At 57.2% G+C, this 22089-nt stretch overlaps 6 protein-coding genes across 6 annotated transcripts; 3 read left to right on the top strand and 3 right to left on the bottom strand.

The window, feature by feature from the left end:
* Window positions 1-153: 153 nt before the first annotated feature.
* On the top strand, window positions 154-4813 carry EX895_005442 (uncharacterized protein; the record flags this gene model as incomplete). Its single annotated transcript, XM_029886034.1, has 2 exons — window positions 154-4267; window positions 4401-4813. The coding sequence occupies 2 exons, from the start codon at window positions 154-156 to the stop codon at window positions 4811-4813; spliced, it is 4527 nt and encodes a 1508-aa protein (XP_029737886.1).
* Window positions 4814-4956: 143 nt separating this feature from the next.
* Window positions 4957-7797, bottom strand: EX895_005441 (uncharacterized protein; the record flags this gene model as incomplete). Its single annotated transcript, XM_029886033.1, has 1 exon — window positions 4957-7797. One exon carries the CDS (start codon window positions 7795-7797, stop codon window positions 4957-4959), a length of 2841 nt encoding a protein of 946 aa, XP_029737885.1.
* A 391-nt stretch (window positions 7798-8188) lies between these two features.
* EX895_005440 (uncharacterized protein) lies at window positions 8189-9480 on the top strand (the record flags this gene model as incomplete). The annotated part of the gene is made up of 2 exons (XM_029886032.1): window positions 8189-9121; window positions 9211-9480. 2 exons carry the CDS (start codon window positions 8189-8191, stop codon window positions 9478-9480), a joined length of 1203 nt encoding a protein of 400 aa, XP_029737884.1.
* A 514-nt stretch (window positions 9481-9994) lies between these two features.
* Window positions 9995-10982, top strand: EX895_005439 (uncharacterized protein; the record flags this gene model as incomplete). The annotated part of the gene is made up of 2 exons (XM_029886031.1): window positions 9995-10890; window positions 10952-10982. The coding sequence occupies 2 exons, from the start codon at window positions 9995-9997 to the stop codon at window positions 10980-10982; spliced, it is 927 nt and encodes a 308-aa protein (XP_029737883.1).
* Window positions 10983-11493: 511 nt separating this feature from the next.
* Window positions 11494-14142, bottom strand: EX895_005438 (uncharacterized protein; the record flags this gene model as incomplete). The annotated part of the gene is made up of 1 exon (XM_029886030.1): window positions 11494-14142. One exon carries the CDS (start codon window positions 14140-14142, stop codon window positions 11494-11496), a length of 2649 nt encoding a protein of 882 aa, XP_029737882.1.
* A 924-nt stretch (window positions 14143-15066) lies between these two features.
* Window positions 15067-21807, bottom strand: EX895_005437 (uncharacterized protein; the record flags this gene model as incomplete). Its single annotated transcript, XM_029886029.1, has 1 exon — window positions 15067-21807. The coding sequence occupies one exon, from the start codon at window positions 21805-21807 to the stop codon at window positions 15067-15069; it is 6741 nt and encodes a 2246-aa protein (XP_029737881.1).
* Window positions 21808-22089: the final 282 nt, after the last annotated feature.

The raw sequence follows: 22089 nt of genomic DNA, 5'->3' as shown, positions 1-22089 counted from the left end.
CGCGCACGAATTCCGCACAGATCAGTCACGCTAATCAACCCATCAATCATCCCAGCCTTGCCTGCTCGCTACCATCACCGCCCTGTCTCCATCATCTCGGCTGCACGCTCAGGTCCTCAAAGGTGGGAACGGTACGCACGGTAATCACAAGCGATGCTGTACGTTGCGCACGCCTACGAGGCTTCGGCCGTCCTCCAGACCCTCGTGTTGCCCTCGTTCCTCCCCACGGGACCATGCTTGGCTGTGGTCAAACACTCTACCATTGAGTTTCTATCCCTAACTAGTTCGAGTCAAAGCAGCTCCTCCACGGCGGGCCTTCTCGAGCCTCTGCACACCGTCACGCTTCATGCGCGCATTCTTGCTGCTCAGACTATCGCAGAACCATCCACAGGCGCACCAAAGCAGACGCTCCTCGTTCTCACCGATCATTATCAGCCCAAACTCATTCATCTGGTACCTTCGACCAATCCGAACAATGGCGAGGTGGTTATCGAGACTGCTGCCACGTTGGCGCTCGATGAAGTAGCTCGCTCTCCTGCAGAATCAGCTCTAGGTGTTTGGTCCGAGTCTTTCTCCTCGACCACGCCTCTCCTTGGTCAGAGGATCGCCCTCTGTCACGTCTACAAGGGCGTTGCCAGGGTAGTGCCTCTCGCTGCTTCTGCCGGCACATCATCTTCGTCGCAAGCCCACGGCGATGCAGATGAGACCATGCAAGATGTCGCAAGCACGGATGCTCCCCTTCCAACCGTCCACTTTTCGCAGTCGTTTGGCGTCCGACTGCCACATCCCACTCTCCTGTCTTGTTCGGTGCTCAGCCCCATCTCTCCGGCCTCCCTCCCCGCTGTCGCACTTCTCTCTCAGTCTAGCGTGCCGTCCCAGATTCCCGGCTTCGGCGAGCAGTGCCTACCAGTGCTCTCATTCCATTCAGTTCAAGTCGCTAATCAGGATCTCTCGCCCTTGCCCTGGGGCCCACCTCGCAAACCTCCTCGCAAGGTCACCGAACAAGGCGACGCCGGCGACGACGAAGGGTTCGACGCTCAATCCTCTTCTGCTGCTACTCAGGCCAGTCGAGCCATCAGGCCCACCCAGATGGGCGACAAAGCCTCGACTCGCAAAAAGCACGGTCCTGCAGCCATGGGAGCTAAAGTGTCTGTCCAAGATCTCCGCAAGAGGGAAGAGGATTGGGCTAAGTCAGACCTCGCTCAAGCCCATGTGCCCTTGCCTTTTGCCGATGCTCTCGGTGCACACCTGATTCATGCCTTGCCTGCGTCGGTCGGTGGTGGCGTGCTCGTCTTTTCGGAAAACAGCATCCTCTACGTACCCCCGCCCGTCAACCCTCCCGAGTCGACAAGCGGGAACCAAAACGCTCAAGCAGGAGTATCCTCCACAGATGCGTCCGACATCAAAGGCAAGAGACGCAAAGCGAGCGAAGGTGCAGTCGTCGAGACTCGAAGGCCCTCTTCCGCTGCCTCTCAGTCACAGGCCGTGGCGACTGCAACCACCTCGGCCCCATCTAACGAGAACGGCAAACGCAGGCGTTCGTCCGGCAACGGCTCCTCGTCTAGCGCAGCCTCGCCTTCTAAGCCGTCGGCTCCATCCCCATCCCGTCCCAGGCTTCTGCGCGTCGGTCTTCCGCATCCCGTCCAAGTCGTCTCAATTGTCGATATGGGCGAGACCGTAGACTCGAGCGTCTTTTCTGTCCTCTTTGCATGCAGTTCTGGCGCTCTCAACGTGCTGCGAATCACCATGCCCAACAGCGCTTACGTCACACCCACCTCCCCTCTTCAGCCCAAGTCGATGAGAGTCGAGACGTTCGGAACCACTTCTCAGCCCGCTGGTCCGCAAGCTCTTTCTTACCTAGGTGATGGCCTCGTCTGCGTCGGCAGTGCCACAGGTGATAGCTGTCTCTACAAGGTCCTCGAACAGAGCGCCGCAGAAAACACTCCACTGCCGCCCAACGAACAGCTCCTCACACCGCCTTCCTCACCCACACAATCGCGGGGGAGAAGGTGTTCCCAGGGCGCGACTGTGGCTGCGTCTCTTGAGAACACTGAGCTCCCGACCGCCGGCTCACTAGCTATTGTCGAAAAGTGGCAGAATCTCGGTCCCGTCGTCGACTTTGTCGTCGACGATGGCGCAGGCGGCGATCCTACCTCTTCATCCGGTGCGCAGGCAAGGATCATCACCTGCAGCGGAGCTGGTCCTTCGGGTAGCATTCGAGAGGCTCGCAGTGGCGCTTCCGTTCAGGATGTCTCGTCGCTGTCTATTCCCAATGCGCAACAAATGTGGCCCGTCCACGCGGGCAACGCTACGTCGAAGTACTCGGTGGGTCTTCTCATTGGATTTGCCACCTCGACGGCTTACCTGCACTTTGATGCAAAGGGAGACATCGCCGACGCCACAGACCGACTTGCTGCAACTGGTACAGACTTGGCGCTGCCAACCCTTGCAGCTTCCACCATCTGGAGCTCTGACCACAACGCGCAACTGCTTCGCATTACTCGCTCTGAAGCTTCGCTCGTTAGCCTCAAAGATGACGGCATTTCCCTTCTGCACCAGTGGGTAACCCCAAAAGGGCTCGAGGTGACCGCTGCTAGTGCTAATCCATATGGTCAGGCGGTCCTTGCGCTGAGCAACATGACTCTGCTGCGCCTCTCCGTGGAATCCGGTACACTTGTTCAGAAGAGCGAGGTCCAGCTCGAGCACGAGGTCTCGTGTGTCGACATCAGCCCTCTGGTAGCAGACAAACCAGCGCAATTTGTCGCGTGCGGATTCTGGCAGACCAGGACCATTCAGATCTACTCGCTACCCGAGCTGACTGCCGTCGGCCAGTCCTCGGTGGTGCAACAGCGTTTTCCAGCCGTGCCACGATCTATCCTGCTGCATCGGTTCGCAAGCAAGCAGACGGACGATTACTCTGATAAGCATCCCAATGCCTCGTTGAGCCATCGCGACGCCCTCACTCCTCACCTGCTAATTGGTCTTGGCGACGGCACTTTTGTCTCGTACAGCTTGAGCCTGCCTACAGACGACAGTTTCAGCAGCACTGTCGGTCTATACGATGTCAAGACCGTCTCGCTGGGCACGCAGGCTCTCAAGCTCGATGCCCTCGAAACTGCCGCCGGTGCTCGTGTTGTAGCTGTCTCCGGCGGTCGTCCCACACTCGTCTACGCCGACTCGAAGCGCTTCTCGTACAACGCAATCAAGTACAAGGACCAGCGCAGCGTTGCCACTCTGTACGCCGGCCCGGAACGAGTGTTTGCCGCGTTTGCCCTTTCCGACTCGGTGGAGCTGGCTTCGATCGGTGCCTTGAAGCAGCGTGACATCCGCACCTTTCCACTTGGTCTAAATCAGCCTCTCGCCATCACCCAATGGGCCGACCGCCGAGTCATTGCTGTCTGCACATGGGCATTTCTGCCTCGCGGAACTGCCTCCAAGTCCGAGGGTCCACGCGGAGCAGTGCGTATCCTCGATCAGACCACGTTCGAGACCTTGGATGAATTCCGTCTGGAACCGGACGAGCGGCCCAACTGCATCACGGTGTTGCGGGCCCAAGGTCACGAGATACTCGTAATTGGATCTGGCTTCGTCTCGGAGCAGGCAAGCGAGACGATCCAAGGTCGTTTGGTCGGGTTCGACGTTTCCAACGGCTCGTCTCGTACCAAGGAGGAGCGCGGAAGGCTTCGCAAGCTTTTCGAACACAGCGAGACGGGCAACGTTTACAGCGTTCAGTCGATCAACAATCGACTTGCCGCCGCCGTCAACTCCGAGGTCAAGATCTACAGTGTGGTGGATCCTCGTCGGAGCGAGGTCCCAGCGCCTCGCATCCGGGTGCGACAGCGTGGAAGCTGGGCCTGCTCTTTCATCGCTTGCAACCTCTCGGTCATTGAACCTGATCGCATCGTTGTCGGGGACGCACTCCGATCCATGAATGTGCTCCACGTGCATCCGTACACAGCCCGACTCACTGAGCTTGCCAGGGACTGCGATCCCTTTTGGACGAGCGCCACGGACCTGCTCGACGACGAGAGCCAGACCTACATTGGTGCCGACATCAGCTTCAATCTGTACACGACGCAGAGGGTTCCACTGAGCGAAGAGGTCAAGGCGCGAATCCGTCGTGCAAGGGAGCGCGAGTCGGAGCGCGGGGTTCAGGCCCTCGACCCACGAACAATTCGAGACCCCGACATGATCGACCGATACGCCCACGTGATGCAGCGTAACGCAGTCTGGCACTACGGCGACATGATCAACAAATTTTGCAGGAGTAAGTTATGGGCAGTCACAGCTCGCATCCATCAAAGACATTGTACACTGACACCACCATTGCTTCTTACTAATCGGTCCCCGGTCACTACGAAACGGCACCAATTCAAATTTGTTCTGTCGGTGCTTTCCAGGATCGCTCGTTCCGGATCCTGGCTCGAATTCAGCCGTACGACCTCGACTGCTGTTCTGCACCGCTGCAGGCGCGATCGGTGTCATCGCCCACGTCCGAGACGAAGAAGCACACCTTCTAGCCAAAGTGGAACGGAACATTCTGTCGCTCCTCGAAAACTCGTCCACGGCAGCTGCAGCGGGCATAGTGGGCAACATTGCTCACTCGGACTGGCGTACGCTCCGAACGGATCACAGAGTTCAAGCGCCCGCAGGCTTCCTGGACGCCAACGTCTTGCAAATGTTTGTGGATGGCAGACTAGATCGCGACCAGAGGGATAAAGTGCTAGCTGGACCCCATTCGGAAGCGGCGGCGCTTGGAGTTGAGAGGGAGGTGGTCGAGCAGCTGATTGAATCGCTCAGTCAAGTCTGTTGATGGGGCTGTCTTGTCCAAACTGCACAAACTTCCCGATCAAATCTTCACTGACAGCAAGCACATTGTGACCAGAGGTGCGTTTGGATCGTATGGTGCAGCACGCAATGATGAACGAAGTTTAACTCCTTCTAAAAAACCGAAGCCTACAAAACAGCAGCCGGAGTGACACAGACACGACCCAAGCCATCGAGGACACAATAACTGCGACCTGCTGAAGCGGAGGTGAAGTTCAGCTGCAGAGGCGGAATGGCGTGAGATCCAGGAGACAAGCATCTGAGGCTGAGAGCGACGGTTCTACTCTGTTGCGGCAAGAGGGGTGTATTGAGGACGAGATGATCTTGGATGGGGATGAGACCGTTGAGAAGTTCAGCCTGCGAGAGGAGCAGAAATGACTTGAGCCGCGCCGAGTCGGCGTCGATCAGTCTGGTCCTTGCGAGATCGGAGGATGCGCCGATCGAGTCTCTGTTGTTTACGGTGGTGGTGTCGATGAGTTTCGTAGCGGAGGATGCCCATGACAAGGAGATGTCTGTGATTGCATCTTCGTGATCAGTGACAGCGGAAGGGCTGGACTTGTAGAGGATGGTCAGATCGAGGATGACGGTATCGCCTGCTTGGAATCTTGCGGCTTTCTCTTCGACATTCGAAGGTCGGATCGAGGTGGGATGGAGCGTTTTGGTGCCGATGGAGTCAGAAGGTCGTACGGTTCCGTCGTCGCCTAGGCTTGATTCCATTTTTACGTCTCCCTCAGCTTTGTCCCTGCCGCCGTTCACGTTGATACCACCAGCGCGTCGGAGTGTCGACAACACCAGCAAGCCTCCTGCGGCAACCTCTATCATCGCATTAGAACTCGACGACCAAGGCTTGATGTTCACCGCCGCAGGGTGATCTGCAGCGTCGAGCTGCGAAGCGGACTGACGGTTCAGGGCCCTAGCTTTGGCCTTGTCTAAAAAGCTCGTCGGCGTTGCTGGCTGTGAAGGGGTCTTTGTTGCATCAGGTTGAAGTTGAACGGTAGACGCGACCGTCGCAGTGGAAAATTGTCGAACGGAGCTGGTTCGCAAGGGCGGGGGAAAACCCATTCCCAACTGGCCGGGTCTAGGCGTGCGTGTGTCGTCTGCGTGATCGATTCTCGGCGGCGCAAGCGGACCGGTGCTGTATCGACCCTGATGCTGAGCGGCTGTTCGCAAAGAGGATGCCGAATACTGCACATTGCCCGCAACCGGCCCTGCTGTTGACTGAACAAGCCGACCAGTCGCGGAACCGCCGGCAACAACAAGCTTCTTTGCCGCATCCGACAGAACGGGAGTGAGATCCAGCGCGCAATTCCACTGGGAATCAAAGTCAGCCATGTGTTCTTCTTGTTCGCCTATAGGTCGACCGGAGACGGTGATGGTCACGTTTCTTGCGCTTAGCTCGCGTTGATCAAGCAAGCTGAATTGGCGGTGCAGAGCATGATCGGATTCGACAGAGACGTAAAAGAGCATGTTGTGCTGGCTGCCGCGCGTGAGCCGTATTGGCAACACCGACGGCATGGGCTGTAAAGGCTTGGCAATAACGCAATGCGAGTTGTGTTGGTCCGATTGCGCATCGTCGATCTTGATCTGAATGTCGTTGACAACGAAGGCCGAATCGGATTCGAACGGATTCTCGAGCTCTACGCTGAGCACCAGTCTGGTGCTGTCCAGATCAGCGTTGGGTTGTGGCAGTGTTGGACGGCGGTGAATGTAGGGGTCGTGCTGGGTGATAAGCGTACGCATGCGCACATTGAGCCCTGTTTTGAGCGGTAGGAGGAGCCTGGTGCTGCGTTTGTAGATCTGCAACCCATGCAAGTGGTTATCTGAGTCGAGCTGCGAAGGTGTAGCTGTTCTTTGTGAGGACGGGGTGCGTGTCAGATCAGAGCTTGACTTGGGACCTGAAGAAAGGGCAGCGAGATCGCCATTGCTGTCTGGTTTGGACAGCGACTTGTTGAGAGGTGCGTCGGCAGCTGGGATTTGGCTCCTACGCTTATGAATGGCATCGAGAGCGTGTGCGCCCGAGCGAGGCGTGACGACGGTGTTGTTACCACCGACCACGTCTTTTGAGAGATGGGCGAGGTAAGAGCCGAGGCCGCTGGGGCCATCAAGACCAAGAGTAGACGATGCTTTTGCTCGAGCTTGACTCTGGAGCGGAGACTCATCGGGATAGATGGGGCCCTCATGCAGAGGGGCGAGCAGCGAGTGTGCAAATCCAGAGCGGAGGAAAGCACTCGGGGACGAAGCAGGGATCAAATGCTCCAGCAACGTCGGATCCAGGCGGAGCGTGAGTGCGGCTGTGACGGACAATAGCGGCGAGAAGGGAGTTGCAATGTAGTTGATGGGAACGCGACAACGCCAGCGGACACTCCAGTGCTGCCCGTCGTGAGTCAGATGAGCATCGTGAGAGGACTTTGTCGGGTTGTATGACTGAGGATCAGCTGCATCCTTGAGCGTGCGATGCGGCTTTGGTGGTTGGTTGCCGGCCCAAGCGTTGGAAAAGGCACGGACGGCAGCATGCTGTGCTTGAGCAGGATCGGCATTAGGATGATGGGATGGTAAGAGCTGCAAGTGCTGATGCTGAAGCTGGACAGTGGAAAGCGGCTCGTACGGATTTGTAGACTTGGGCAGATGTGTCGAGGACAGAGCTTGACCAGGAACGTAATCTGTGAGGAGGTTGACGTAAAGGCAGGCGAGAAGGGCGGCGAGGTAAGGTGGAATCGCGTCATGACCCAGCGATGTGGATGCTGGCAGTGCAGGAAGCGGTAGACGGTATGAGAGGAGAGTTGGATGCGTCGATGACGAAGCTACAGGCAGGAGCGGATCAGAGGGCAGTGTCAAAACGGCTTCGACATTGAGCACCTCGTCGAAGAATGCGACCGCCCTCGAGGAGGATGGCGAGGACGACGGAACATTGAGCGATAGGCGAGCTTTGGAAAAGAGGTCAGCCAACGCGGCTGCTGCCGAAGAAGGCATCGCTGCCTTACCTAGAGGCGGTGTCTCCTACAAGAATGTAGGGACGAAGGAGGAGGAGGAGGTGATGGCAGCAGGACAAGTCGGAAGAATGGCCAGAATGTTAACTTTCTGCAACGTGGCCCGGGAGCGCAATTTCGAATTCGTGTTGAACAAAAAGGCGTAACACCCCTTTCGGCCCAATCCAGCGACTCGATGAATGACTTTTAAGCGTTTAACAGTGATTAGAAAGAGTTTGAACGGTTACTTACCCGAAAGGGCCGGTCGGCAAAGCGGTGAAATTGGATGCACGTCCGAGTCACTCGACTGTAACAGAGAGCGAGGTTTGTTTCACTTCTTCCCACACTCGCGACAACCATCACCCACTCCCCAATCGGATCCTTCTAAAGTCAAAATGTCGACATCGTCTGCCTCGAACGGCCGAATCGCCACACATCCATCGCCGTCGGTGGACTGGGAGAGACTCGGGTTCAAGGAGCGCGACGTCAACGGTCTCGTTCGCGTCACTTACAAGGACGGCAAGTGGGGCTCGCTCGAGATCAGCAAGGACAACCACATCAACGTACACGCCGCTGCTCCATGCCTGAACTATGGTCAGCAGGCTTTCGAAGGTATCAAGGCGTTCCGAACATCGACGGGATCGGTCCGAGTGTTTCGACCCCACGAGAACTGGACCCGAATGAATCTCAGCGCTCAGATGGCGTCCATGCCTCAACTGCCCGAAGCGCTCTTTCTGCAAGCCATCAAGGTAGCTGTAGCGCTCAACCTCGAGTTTGTTCCGCCTTACAAGAAGAATGCTTCGGGGGGTGCACTCTACATCCGCCCTCTGCTTCTGGCTACCGGTCCGATGCTGATGCTGGGCAGCCCGGACGAGTTTACCTTTTTGGTTTGGGTGACTCCTGTTGGCTCGCTGTACGGTAGCGGCGCCGATATTCCTGCTGTGGACGGATTTGTGCTCGACACCTTTGACCGCACGGCTCCCAAGGGTACGGGTCACACCAAGCTCGGCGGCAACTACGCACCCGTGTTTGGTCCCACAGCCGCCGCTAAGAAGCAGGGATACCCTATCACGCTTCACCTCGACTCGGCCAGTCACACCTATGTGGATGAGTTTTCGACGTCGAATGCACTGGCTGTGCAAAAGCAGGGCGACGAGATCACGCTGGTTGTTCCCGACTCGACCTCGATCCTTCGTTCGGTCACCAAGATCAGCGTGCTCGAGATCGCCGAAAAGCTCTGTGGATGGAAGGTAGACCTGCGCCAGGTAGCCTTCGACGAGCTCAAGCAGAACAAATTCGCGGAACTGATGGCCGCTGGAACCGCAGCGGTAAGTTCTGAGCGGCAGCTTCCTCTCATCTGACATACAGCGGAGAAGACCGACTGACTTGAGCATTTTGTCCTTTCTGTTGCTTACAGGGTATCACACCGGTGCGATCCATGTCGTACAACTCGCACAAGCCTCAGCTCGTCCACGAAAAGCTCTCGCCCGAGGGCCCCAAATACACATTCCCATCGGAAAATGAGGTAAAGCGCATCGACTTCGGCGATGGCAAGACGGCCGGTGAATGTGCCCGAAGGTTGTTCGATGAGCTTACCTCGTACCAGTGCGGTGACCAGCCAGACAAGTTCGGATGGCTCTGGCCAGAGGAGGGCATTGTTGCTGAGGATGCCAGCGTTGCCGCTTAAATGTTCTTCGTGTAGCACACTCCAAACGACAAGACAACTATGGATTGACCCTACAGTATATTTAGATGCGTCTGTGATACATATTTGCCCGCGATAATCTGTGTGCACCATAAGAAGGTCGACAGGCTTGATGCTGAAGCAAAAACAATGTTAAATTAAGACAAAGCGCACGTGATGCCAAAAATGGATTATCGAGTGCCCCTGCGTCTGTGCCACACTTCGTCACTGCACTGCGCCTGGACCACAAGCAAATCGCAGTCGCACTTGTGGCAGATGTGCAGTCTCGCTTTGGACTGTCACTACTCACCATCTTCTTCTAACCTTTCTCCTCGGCACTTCCGTCCATCACAGACTCATCCTTCCGCCTCAGCCATCTGTACACGCTCAGCGCACAGCCCGCTCATCACGCCCGCTTGCGATCAAGGCTGAGCCAGGCCCATCATCTCAGACTCTCCCTTGCCGCCATTGTCTGCTATCATCCGCCCCATCTCGGCGTGAGAGACTTCTGCCCACCATGGAGATGATCTCTTTCAACGTCGACCACGGCTTCCTCGAGGGAGTCGTGCGTGGATATCGTACCTCGCTGCTCACCGCCAACCACTATTCGTCTTTAACACAGTGCGAAACGCTCGACGACTTCAAGATGCAGCTCCAAGCCACCGACTATGGCAACTTCCTCCAAAACGAGCCCAGTCCCATCTCCACCTCGACCATCGCCGAGAAAGCGACTCGAAAGCTCGTGGCCGAGTTTGAGTATCTGCGCACCAACGCAACTCAACCGTTGAGCAAGTTCTTGGATTACATGACCTATGCATACATGATCGACAATGTCATCCTGCTCATCACCGGTACGCTTCACGAGAGGGACACGCACGAGCTGCTCGAAAGATGCCACCCACTGGGTGTGTTTGACACCATGCCGGCACTGTGCGTCGCATCCACCGTCGAGGAGCTCTACAACTCGGTTCTTGTCGAAACTCCACTGGCACCTTATTTCAGGGACTGCATCTCGGCCTCGGATCTCGACGATCTCAATATCGAAATCATTCGCAACACTCTCTACAAGGCCTACCTGGAAGACTTTTACCAGTTCTGCCAGAGCTTGGGCGGCACCACCGCAGAAACCATGTGCGAGCTGCTATCGTTCGAAGCAGACCGAAGGACTATCAACATCACCATCAACTCGTTTGGCACCTCGCTCTCTAAAGAGGACCGTGCACGCCTCTTCCCCAGCATCGGCAAACTCTTCCCCGCCGGCAACAACGTCCTCGCCAAAGCCGACGAGCTGGATCAAGTCAAAGCCGTGTGCGATAACATCCCCGAGTACCGCTCCTTCTTCGACTCTTCGGCTTCGTCCGCTGGCAACACAAATTCCGGCGCAACAGGCTCCGGAGAGGCAAACGCAGACATGTTGGAAGACAAGATGTTCAAGCTCGAGGTTCAACTCAACCGCATCTTGACCATCACCCAGTTCCAGTTCGGAGTCTTCTATGCTTGGTTGAAGTTGAAGGAGCAAGAGATCCGAAGCATCACTTGGATCGCAGAGTGTATTGCTCAGAACGCTAGGGATAGGATCTCGGATTTCATCCCTCCGCTTTGAGCACCTCTAAATGTATCGATCGACCTTAGCATTATTGGATCTTCAATGTTCAGTCATTCTTGCGCCTAAGAACAGGCAAGTCGGAAGGCGTTGACGAAGTTCCACGCCGGAAGAGGGAGGCGGGCTGATGGCAATGTCCTTGTCGCCATCGGAAGCAACTCTACAGAAGTGATTCGAGAGCTGCGTGAGATACCGTCAGAGAGGACCACGGCTCAACAAGCTCTTTCACACGGAGCCCTCGATCGCCACACACAGCTTGGGTACCGAGCTCACCATCCCAACCGCAATTGCACCTTGACAGCAGAATCTGCTTGCGTTGTGTCACGCATGCTCACAATTTGTTCAGACGAGAAACTGCTTTTCTCACACACGGAAAGAGGAGATGTATTGCAACACCCAAAGGTTGAGACGCTTCAAAGCGGAATGTCCACACCATCCAAGATAGCCAACCAGTCCTGAGTATCGAGAAAGAGCGAAGGGATGTTGGCGAGTGCTCCCGCATCGCTGCTGTTGTCACTGCCACTGCCACCCGGTGTACCAAATGCATCTGCTGGAAGGGTAGGGACAGACGTCTTGTCCCAATCCCAGCCTATCCCTGAACCCATGCCCGTGCCCGTGCCGGTGGTCGATGCAATTTCATCCGTTGCATCATGCTGCTGGTGGTGGTGGTGTGGAGCGTATCCAGCAGCGTGCGGGGCGAACGACGGCAACGCGGGTGTGTGTGTCATCGTCGCCGCTCCCCCGCCGCCATACATCGGCGCTCCTCCGCTACCGTGAATCGGCGCTTTACTACCGCCGCCACCACCGCCGTTGGTGTATGTGTCTACGGCATTCGCCAGATCGTGCAGGCTCGGCGAGGGCACTCTCTGCTGTCCCGCTCCCAATTTCTCTCTTGTCGAAGACAGGACGTCTCGCCTGGCAGCACTGGCGTGAGCTCTGTTTGTCTTACCGTAGTTGGTCCTAATAGCACTGGGAGGCGATCCAGCATTGCCAGCGGTGGCAGGACTCGCACCACTGCTGCTCGGCGACGCCTTGCCGACGACATCCGCCATGATAAACGTCGTCAAGTCACGCTGACTCTCGATGCGCCCAACACCAACGCCTCCTCCTCCGGTTTCGTCCGTCCGTCCGTCCAACCCGCCTCCAGCGTTGCGATGCTGTTGCTTCTGTCCCAACTTATCCATCACCCGGTCTCGCAGCTCGGCGCGACCATTGAGAAGAGCGTGGATGAGTCTTGTATTGACGCCCGCTGTCTGGTCACCCCGCTCGGCGAGCTTGCTGAACAGTGAAGCGATTTCAACGAGTTTACCCGAGAACCAGTCGAGGTCGACTGACGACGATGGAGGTAAGCGACTCGAGTTGTTGCAAATTTTGGATAGGGTCGTCAGCGTCGACGACCTGGAGAACACCGAGTCTTGCATTCGCGACGGGGCGAAGTCTCCTGCTCTATCAAACCCGCCACCAATTTGATCATCAGACGACTCTTCAGCAAAGCCCCCACCCCCGCTACTGTCGCTGCTGTGAAATTCGGCCCTGTTCTTGCCCAACCCCTTACTGTGACGCGCCAGCGTAGACGAGGACGCGCTGGTTTCCTGGCCCAGAATCGGCACACTCAACACCGTACACGCCAAAAACAAGTGCCGACTGATCCAGCTCGAGCTAAACGGAACATACGGCGAATTCGCCATCATCCAGATACTCGGTAGTAACTCGATCAACCTCCGCGCCAGATTCAACGAAGAGTACCTCGCAGCTACATCTCCAACCCACGGTAAGAACATGAGGTTGCTCGTGACCAGGCAGCGTAGCGATAACCAGGAGGACGTGATGATGAGCGCATCGGCAAATTCGCGGTGGAGCTGGTTGATGTGTGCATCGCTCATGCTGTGGTGCATGTTGCGGTCGAGAATGTCGGGTAGTTCAGCGAGGATCTGAGCAGGCGATCGACCGCCCATAGTCGAGCGCGGGAGTGAAGGGTCGAAGATGGCGCAGAGACCGCGGTCCATGTCGAGCACGCGCTGCACGGCTTCTTGATCCCTTGCTCGCTGCGACGACCAATCGCCCGGTCTGCGCGTGGTGAGCGAGGTGAGTTGTGCAGGAAGCTGTCGAAGCTTTGAAACATAGCGCGAGAAGCGGAAGGCAATCACTTCGCTCTCGAAGCACACCCCCGGATCTGGGGGTGGAAGCGTTTCTGCCTCCTCATCGATCATCGGTGGTCGACCCGTGTACAAACATGTCCATCTCTCGGTCACCACGATCTGTGCACCGATCCTCCTCCGCATCTGCACCATCTCTTGCTCCGTCAACTCGTCACAGTCCACAGCTAGCAGCTCGGCAGCCTTGACCGAAGTCTCGTCGAAAAGGTTGATGCGGATGGCTCGACGTAGGGATTCGCCATTGATTTGGTACGCTATCTCGCTCATACCCATCAGGGCAAAAATGCGCAGAGTTAGCGTCTCGAATCCAAACCTGTCCAGCGAAGCGTCCGTGATCGAGTCGACGTAGTGCAGCCACGGCTGCTGCTTGAAGTCGCCGAACGTGGTCTCGCTGAAGCTAGCACCGCTACGAGCGAGAGCGAGTGCATACGTGATCCAGTGGTCACGCTGCTCAGCTAAAGGGCGTGTCAACTCCAACTCTTGCTCCCTTCTCTGTGGGATGAAGAAGGAAGTCGACGCGAGGCAGACGAGTAGACTTGCTACCATTGCTCGCGAAACTCCCGGTGAAGGCGCCTCGGGATCCTGAGCGCCATCTTGCCGCGCTGCAGCTGCTGGAGATGATGAATTGATAAGCCGCGTCCATGCTCGCCAGAATTGCTTCTCCTGGACAGGAATCATGATGTGGACCAGCTCTCGCAGGAAGTAGTCCAGAATGCGCTCCACATCGCGCTTCGGCGGGAAGAGATGTGCTACTTCGGCCCAGACCAAGCGATTGTTGGAAGTCAAGACCAGATTCAATGTGTCGCTACTTTGTTGTGTTGTCGAAAATCTCGGTATCGATGCCCTTTTGGCAGAAGGAGGAGGGAGGATGGATGCTTCCAGTTGGTCTATTGTTTTGCGCAGCATTGCGATATGGTCTCTGACCGCCGCGCTCGAGTCCTGTTGCTGTGATGACGTCGATGACGATATTGCTGCTGCTGAGGCCGACGGCAGAGATGTGCCCGAGACGGCAGGCTTTGAACTGCTTCCCGAGTTTGCTATCGTAGTTGTGTTGCTGATCCTGGCCCTCTTCTGTGGCCTTTCATCCCACATCGCAGCCGCTGAGCCCGTTGGTGAACTCGTTGCACCGCCACCATCGTCGTCTACGTAGCATTTGTCCTGCGTACCTCGCAGATGACAGCTTGCGCAGGGCCGAACCCGATCGCATTTGGTCTTGCGCTGTTTGCAAGGTTGGCAATTGTATCGATACGCTGCCGCTTGCAAAGCTCTTGGTTTGTCTGCCATTGCGATGGCCTGCTCAAGGCAAGGATCGGCAAACGTGAGTACGGCGGTGATAGTGATGGTTGATTATGAGGAAGGCTTCAATATGCCCAAATCCCTAACTTCGCCCGCGGGAATGGCGCGGCGCAGGAAAATTAAGAGTGTTAAATTACAATTGTTCCTTCTCAGCTCACCTCTCCTGTGGAGCTCAGAACTCGCATCGCACCTTCTGCTACAGATTAAGCATGGCTTCACACGCAGGAATGGAAGCCGATTGGTTTGATGCTGTCATTGCTCCTGCGAGCGAGTGAACGTGTGAATGAGACGGATACAATACAAATGCTTTGAGTCGATGCTGAATGCGGTAGTGTTGTTGTTCATGTCTTTGATGCTGCTGCTGCTGCTGCTGCTGCTGCTGATGATGTGTTTTACTGTGTGCGTTCATGCTGGCGACGATGATGATGATGCTGGCGAGGCTGTTGAAGAGGCTGTTGATGACCAAACCATCTCTACAGCTGAGAGACCTTCATCGACAGAAGCGGCATGCAGATTGAGGCGTGGCACTGCGCACTATTTGCGCTTCTTGACGAATAAGGCATTGAGTGCGGCGTTCGATGGCTTCGGTGGGCTGGCAGGTCTCCGAGGCAGAGCTGCCAATCCTCGTGGGCTTCCGTTGCCCATCCCGTTTCGAATGGGAACACCAATCGGCACGCGTTCTCTTGGACTTGTTCCTGTCGGAGTCACGGGCCTCTTGGGAGGGCCCGCTGGCACCCCTTGTGGACTCTGACGAGGCGGCACGCGAAGCTTGCCTGAAGGCAGATTCTCGGCCGGCCCGTTGGTTCGAGGCGGTCGCACCGGCGCGCCTCCCTTTGGACTTGGGTTGGCTTGGCCGTTCACCGCAGCACCTCCATCGCCTGGTCTGGAATACTGTGAGGCTTGCGATCCAGTTCTGATGGATCTCTCGCTCTCAGCAGATACGCGGGGCTTCTTCGGCAAGATCTTCGGGTCGTCGACCACGATTGCTTTGCGTTTCTTTTCTCCTCCAGCACCTTTGCTCCCAGGCACACCATTGGGATTCTGCATCGGCTGACGTACGGGCGCGACTACTGCACTGACGGGCGGAGGGGCATACGAGGTCGAGTTCGTCGCCCTGAGAGGTGCCATCGAGGGTGGCCTGGCAGGGGGTGGTCCGGGAGGTGCCGTGGCTGGCTTGGGATGAGGCGCAGCGCTAGCAGCAGGTGCGTTGGTAACTGGCGGTCGCTTCTGCCCCATCGCAGCACGATCCTTGGCCAGCGTCCGGTCACCTCTCTGCAGCATGGCCACCGTGATTGGCTGGATCGCTGCTTGTTGCTCCGCAGTGGCCACCAGCCTTTCCCATGTAGGGTCGCCCCGACGAAGGTGCTCGGCATTACCAATGACGAACAGGTTGCTCTTGGCACGCGTCACAGCTACGTTGAGACGACGTCGATCGCTCAAGAAACCAATACTTCGAGGCTCGGCGGCGGAACGCACACAGCTGAGGATGATAATATCCTTCTCCTGGCCTTGGAAGCCATCGACCGTGTTGAAATCAATTCGATCCGCAATGTCGAGACCGTAGCGCTGCTGGAAGGTTCGCTTAAGCTCAAATACCTGCGCTTTGTACATCGTCACCACACCAATTCGATAGTCGAAATTCTCTGTGGGGTAGTCGGTCCGCAGTCGCTCGTATAGCGCCAACGCGACGTTCGCCTCCTCCTTGTTGATGATCGAATGCATGCGGCCAGGCGACTCGGGCGCCTTTGTCGAAAGGAACTTGAACGGCCGCGTCAGCTCGTATTTGTGCCACGGCTGGCGGGTCAGCTCCGCCATGTTTGGTCCGTCTTGCAATTTCGACTCATAGAAGGCCTTGGACGGGAACACGGAGATTTCGGGATGCATTCGATACTGGATGCTGAGCAGATGCACCGCCTGTGGCGATCGCTCGAACATCCTGACAAATAGCGACTGCGAGTAGCCGAGCTTCTCGGCCTCCTGAGAGATGACCGTGGGTGGCAGCTGATTTGGGTCACCGACCATGATGCACTGCTTGCAGCCGTACCGGAGCGGGATGATGGTGCTCAACTCGACAGCCTGCGCAGCTTCGTCGATGACCACCGTCTCGAAGTCAAAGGCCACACCGCTCAGCATCTCGTGACCCGCTCCGGAGAGCGTAGTGCAGATCACGTCGGCATCGCCCAAAATCTCCATCCTGGCGCGTCGACGGTCGGCGTCTCGCTGTCGATGTTGGCTCTGCTGCTTATCCTTTGCTTCGTCCAGCCTGGACATGACGCCTAGCCTCTTGGCCGACAGATTGCGGATCTCGGCTTCCAGCTGCGTCACTGTAGCCTGGCTCCCGCTGGCCCGCGCTTGCGAAAGTTCATTTTGCTTCTGTTCTCGCTGCATCTTGAGGTTGTGGATCTCAGCATGCAGCGCGCTCGGATCGGCCGTGGCGCCTCCGTTGCGGTTGGTGTCGAAAGCACTGCCGCCTTCTAGACGCTGATCGATGAGGTTCTCGAGCGAGATGTCCTTGACGCTGACATTCATGGTCTCGTCTCTTCCGACACGCACTACCTTGGGATGGATGGTCCTGCCGTCAGACAGACGGATTCCGGCTCTGGCTCGCTTGGCCACTTCGTCAATAGCGGCGTTACTCGGTGCACACAGCAGAATCTTCTTGGTGGCACCTACCTTGCCTTGAGCTTGACCGGCTTGCACGGACGTGGACGGGCCTTTGCGGTTCGAGACGAACGCACCGATCAAGGCGCAGATGGTCTTGGTCTTACCGGTACCCGGTGGACCCTGAATCAGCGAAAAACCTTCGGTGGCCAGAGAGCCCAGGATAGCTCGGGCTTGGGGCTCATTGACTTGGTATCCGTGCATCGCCTTCCTCACCTCGTCACTGCTGAGCGTCACTTTTGGAGCGACACGGCCGCGGATGACATCAGAGAAGAGGTCGTAGTACGGCGCCGCCATGAGGGCTGCAAATTCTCGGTGCAACGTCGTGAGCGAAAAGAGCTTCTTGAGTTCCCACTTGCTGCGATTCACCAGCGCCGTGCTGACACCCTGACGATCTTGGGACAGGCAGCACCGCAGCGTCAATTGATGACCTTGAGGATGGCGCTTGAAAGCTTCGACCTTGGCTAAAACAATCTTGGGCTGCTTGCCCGAGATGGCGGGCATCCTCTCCTTGAGGCGTACGATCTCGGTGTCGTTGAAAAACTCAGTGGGCGGAAGCACATCCGGCGGGATGGTGACATTAACGTCAACAAAGGCGTCGACCGTCGAACGACCGGCCACCTCGAGAGGAAAGCTGCGCGCGTTGGAGGTCTCGGCTTCCTCTTTGGCTTGGCGGAATTGTGCCCAGCATTCGAGCAAGAGGAGTGGGCCGAACACAGAACCATAGTCGTTGGCATTGGTAAAGTGCGGCTGGATGCGTCGGTACTCGGGGTCCTTACCGGCAAGGGCCGGAGGACGGTTGGTGTCGTGCGAATAGTCCCATGTCAAGATGCTTCGATGCAAAGCCGAAAAGTCGGGCGGGCTACGGAGGATGCGTTTGCGCTCGGCATCGGCACGTTCTCGACGAGCACGGTCGAGATGATGATCTTCCTTGACCACAATCTGACGTCGCTGCGGCTGGGCCGCCTTTGTCACACGAGGCTTGTCTACCTTGGCACGGAGCGCAGCCAGTCCCTTGGCCTCGCTCTCCTCGTCGCTCGACTCGGACGAAGAGGAAGATGAGGTCGTGGAATCGCTCTCAGCGCCGCCTGCTTTCCTCGCAGCTGCTGCTTTGGCGGCGTCGGTGGTGGGTGCCGGCATCTTGTTGATGAGCGCACCGGTGACGGAGCTAACAGCAGCAGGTGCCCGGACGGTGACGTCGTCCTCATGGTTGCGACCCCATCGACTCTCGTTCGACCGCGCGTTGACATTTTGCGGCTTCCACGACCTGCTTGCCCCGCCAAGCTCTTGACGCAGCTGTGCCAATTTGCCCGTGCTTGTCTTGGACATGCCGGCGCGCGAGGCGGCCGACGAAGCGCTGCCAGAAGGGTAGACGCCTCGAGCCGAGGCGCCACGATATGCGTTGATGGGCACCGAGGGAGCGAGTGCGGGTGCAGCTTTTGGGCGCGTGAAGTCGAGCGTGATGGGCTTCTTGGAGGAGGACGAGGCGCAATCGTCCTTGTCAATATCGATGATGTCCTTAGGGTTGACCTTGGCAAAGCTGAGCTTGGACTGCTTGAGCTTGTTGCGGCGTTGCTGTTGGCTCTTGCTGAGCATGCCAAAGTTGCCGACTCCGGCCCACCAGTGCGAATTGTCGCTTTCTTCCTTGGGACGTGTCGAGGAGGCGGTCGACGAAGACGGCACCCTGACAGCTGCTGAGGAGGTAGCGACACTTGTCAAAGACGATGCAGAGGAATCGGCCATAGACGTGGCGGAAGTCGACTGCGTCAGCTTGGTGTCTGAAGCAATGCTGTTAGTATCGTCGTCCTCGTCGCTGATCTCAATCACGCCAGAATTGGGATCGAGACGTATCTTGAGATCGGCGAGCTCATCGAGCGTGAGCAGCGTGTGTCTATCAGCAGCATCCTTGATGCCCATCTGCTCGTTGATGAACCCGAGCATCTTCTCCTTGGACTTGGCGGGCAGGTCGTACTCGACACCAAACTGGTCGAGCGCCTTGAGGATGAATGACTGCGTTTCACGAAGAATGTCCTCGTCGTTCATGCGAAGCCAGCTCGTGGCCGACTCGACGGGAAGGGCCAACGCATGCACCATCATCTCGTCCTCAGCCGGCTCCAGACCTTCCGTCTCTGCATCATCTTTGGCCTTGCCAGTCCACCGGGCTGGTGCTTCGGCAGCTCGGCGGACGACGTTGCGAAAGACGGCAAGCGAATCCACCATTTCCGAGGCAAAGATCGTCACGTCTCGGAACCAGGCCACCATCTCTTCTCGGGCTAGCAGGGTGGACCAAGAGGGAGTTCGTCTGAAGATGGACGCTACACTTTCGCACATGAGGCGCCAGATAGTTGGGGCCTTGAGCGCCACCGCCTGCAATGTGGATCGGTCTTCGATCAGGGTCCAAGACGTGCCTGGGCGCAAAAGACCATCAGTACTGCCGGCGAGCACGTTGACAATGTCCGCGAAACTTCGGACCATCCATTTGGCCAGCTCGTTGGCCTCGATGAGTTTGCCGGTTACGTGAATGAACTGCTGGAGATAGTCTGCGAGGGCGCGGAGGGACGAGGTATGATTGATCTGGAAGAGGATGCGGAAGCAATCAGCACGACTCTCGACCGTGGTGAAGGCTTGGCGGAGCAAGTTCTGCGCAGGACGATAGACGTCAGGGTCAGGACAGAGGTTGAGAAGCAAGAGGCTGTAAGCGTCGGCAGTGCAAAGCTGCTGCGCCTCGTCTTCGCAGGCGATCTCGCCAAAGTCGGCCAAACGCTCGCCGAACTCGGGACGTCGCATGGCTCGAAAGGCACTCAACATGCTAGCGACGGACTGTCGCACTCGTGTGACGTAGGAGTCGTAAGCGGGGATGGTGCCCGTGGAAGGCGGCTTGAGCGTGTGCGTCTGCAGGGACGGCGGCATGCACCAGGCAAGGCGTGCCAGAGCGCCCAAAAGGATGCTGACGCCCTCCTTCGACGTGCCAGTCAAAGTGACGCTGTAGACTTCTTTCCAGAGCATGCTGCAGATTTCGACCACGGGATAGTCATGACGTCCTACCTCATCGTAAAATGTTTCGGCAGCGGCAACAGACTTGCCATCACGTTGAGCCCTTGCGCGCATCCTCGACTTGTTGTTGTTGCTATGGGACAGCGACGAGAGCTTGACCAGAGCGCGCGAGAGCGTCTGCACGTCTCGCTCGAACGCTTGCGCAATGAGGTTGCGGGCAGCATGACGTGTGGGATCGTCCGCCTTGGTGTCGATGGACAAAGCAATCTGCGAGATGGAAGCAGCATAGAGATCGACGACCTGCCTGCTGTTGGCTTCGTCCGAGTGGCTGAGGACGAGATCGATGGCCTCGGTGAACGCGACTGCACGGCACTCTTTGGGGACGTGGCCTTGCTGCATGCGTTCAAAAAGGAAATTAGCGATACGCTTGATGGCTTCGCTGAAGAGCTTGGCTCCGTGAGGTCGGAGCGTGTCAAGGTGAGGACGCATCCAGCCAAAGAAGAGGCCCCTTTCGCGTGGGTTCGAAACGGACTGCGGAGATTCGAAGAGCGGTTTAGTAAAGTAGGGATTGTCGAGGATGCCCGAAAGGATGACGGTGGGGTATTCGTCGTCCTTGGCGGCGGAGGAGGCGTCATCGATATTGTCATTGCTGCTGCTGCTGCTGTTGATGTTCCACGTATCAGGGCCTCGAAGTTTCAAGAGGGTGGCGTACGCTTTGAGGACGTCGCCAAAGCGATCGTTTCGGTCATGGACATGGCTGAGGATGGTTGAGGTGAGGAGAGCAGCGAGCGAAGGAGCCGCGTTGAGCAGGATGGAGAGGAGCGACCAGTCTGCCTCAGCGCCGTCATCTGCATAGCGCGTTTGGACGCGTCGCAGGGCTTGTGTAAAGATGCTGAGACTCGCCATGTCTGGGGCGAGCGGCTTGAGAAAGAGCATTGGTCTGGCAGCATAAGAGCGGATCAGGGCGCTTTCGTCGATGCAGAGAGTGAGTAGACCGGCGGGTAGATCTTGAAGGTTGCTGAGCTGATCACTTTTCCAGATACTTTTGAGTTCAGCATTGAGCTTGGTAGCCTTTGGCGAGGCGACCAAGGTGAGCACAGCGTAGATCTCGGCACGCGTGAGCTTTGACAACGCTGGCTGCTCCGAGCTTAACTTGAGCTTTTTGAGGACATTGAGAGCGAGCTCTTCCTCGACCGAATCCAGGTAGGCAAAGAAAGCGTCGAGCTTGTCTGCCGGGAACGACGAGAGGTAGACGGAGCGAAGATGGTCCTTCGCTCTGAGAAAGCCCTTGTAGCAGTCGAGGCAGTTGGAATAGATAGCGGTAGTGATGCGAGCCTTCCAGCGATCGATGTTATCCTTGTTCCGAAAGCTGAAGGCGCGGAGCATGCAGCTCTCGAGCTCAAAGTCGCATGGTCTGCCTATCGAGCAAAAGATGTGAGACTGCTTCGCCTTTGTCGAGTCAAGATAGTCGCAGGCCGCCTGCAAGAGGTCGGAAAAGAGGTTGACGTTGGCCTGATCAGAGCGAACGCGCTCGAGGAGTTGCTGGACATTGTCAGGAAGCGATGAGGGCGCCTCCGTCCGAGCCGCCTGGGCGGCAGATTGACTGGTCAGCGAGGTCATGTTCCGAGGAGAAGCGACATGACGGGAAAGAGAGTCGGATCAGGGCGAGTAGATGACCAGCTCTGATAATCCAAGTTTGCGGACGAGCACAATAGCCGATAGGTGATCACTGCATTGGGTTCAGCTTGACGGAGGCTCTTGGCGGGAGGAACAAAGCGTCGTGCGACTCGAGTGATGAGGCAATGTGGGACCAAATTGCTTGACGGGGGTAGTGTCTGTTTGAGTCGACTTGAAGCCGGAAGCCGTGGAAAGTGCGGAGGATGAGATGCAGTGTTTGGTGGT

Source organism: Sporisorium graminicola, chromosome SGRAM_6, assembly GCF_005498985.1.
Source record: "Sporisorium graminicola strain CBS 10092 chromosome SGRAM_6, whole genome shotgun sequence".
Taxonomy (NCBI): Eukaryota; Fungi; Basidiomycota; class Ustilaginomycetes; order Ustilaginales; family Ustilaginaceae; genus Sporisorium; species Sporisorium graminicola.
Note: the sequence above shows the minus strand (reverse complement) of the source record. Positions and strands in the feature narration are given on the sequence as shown.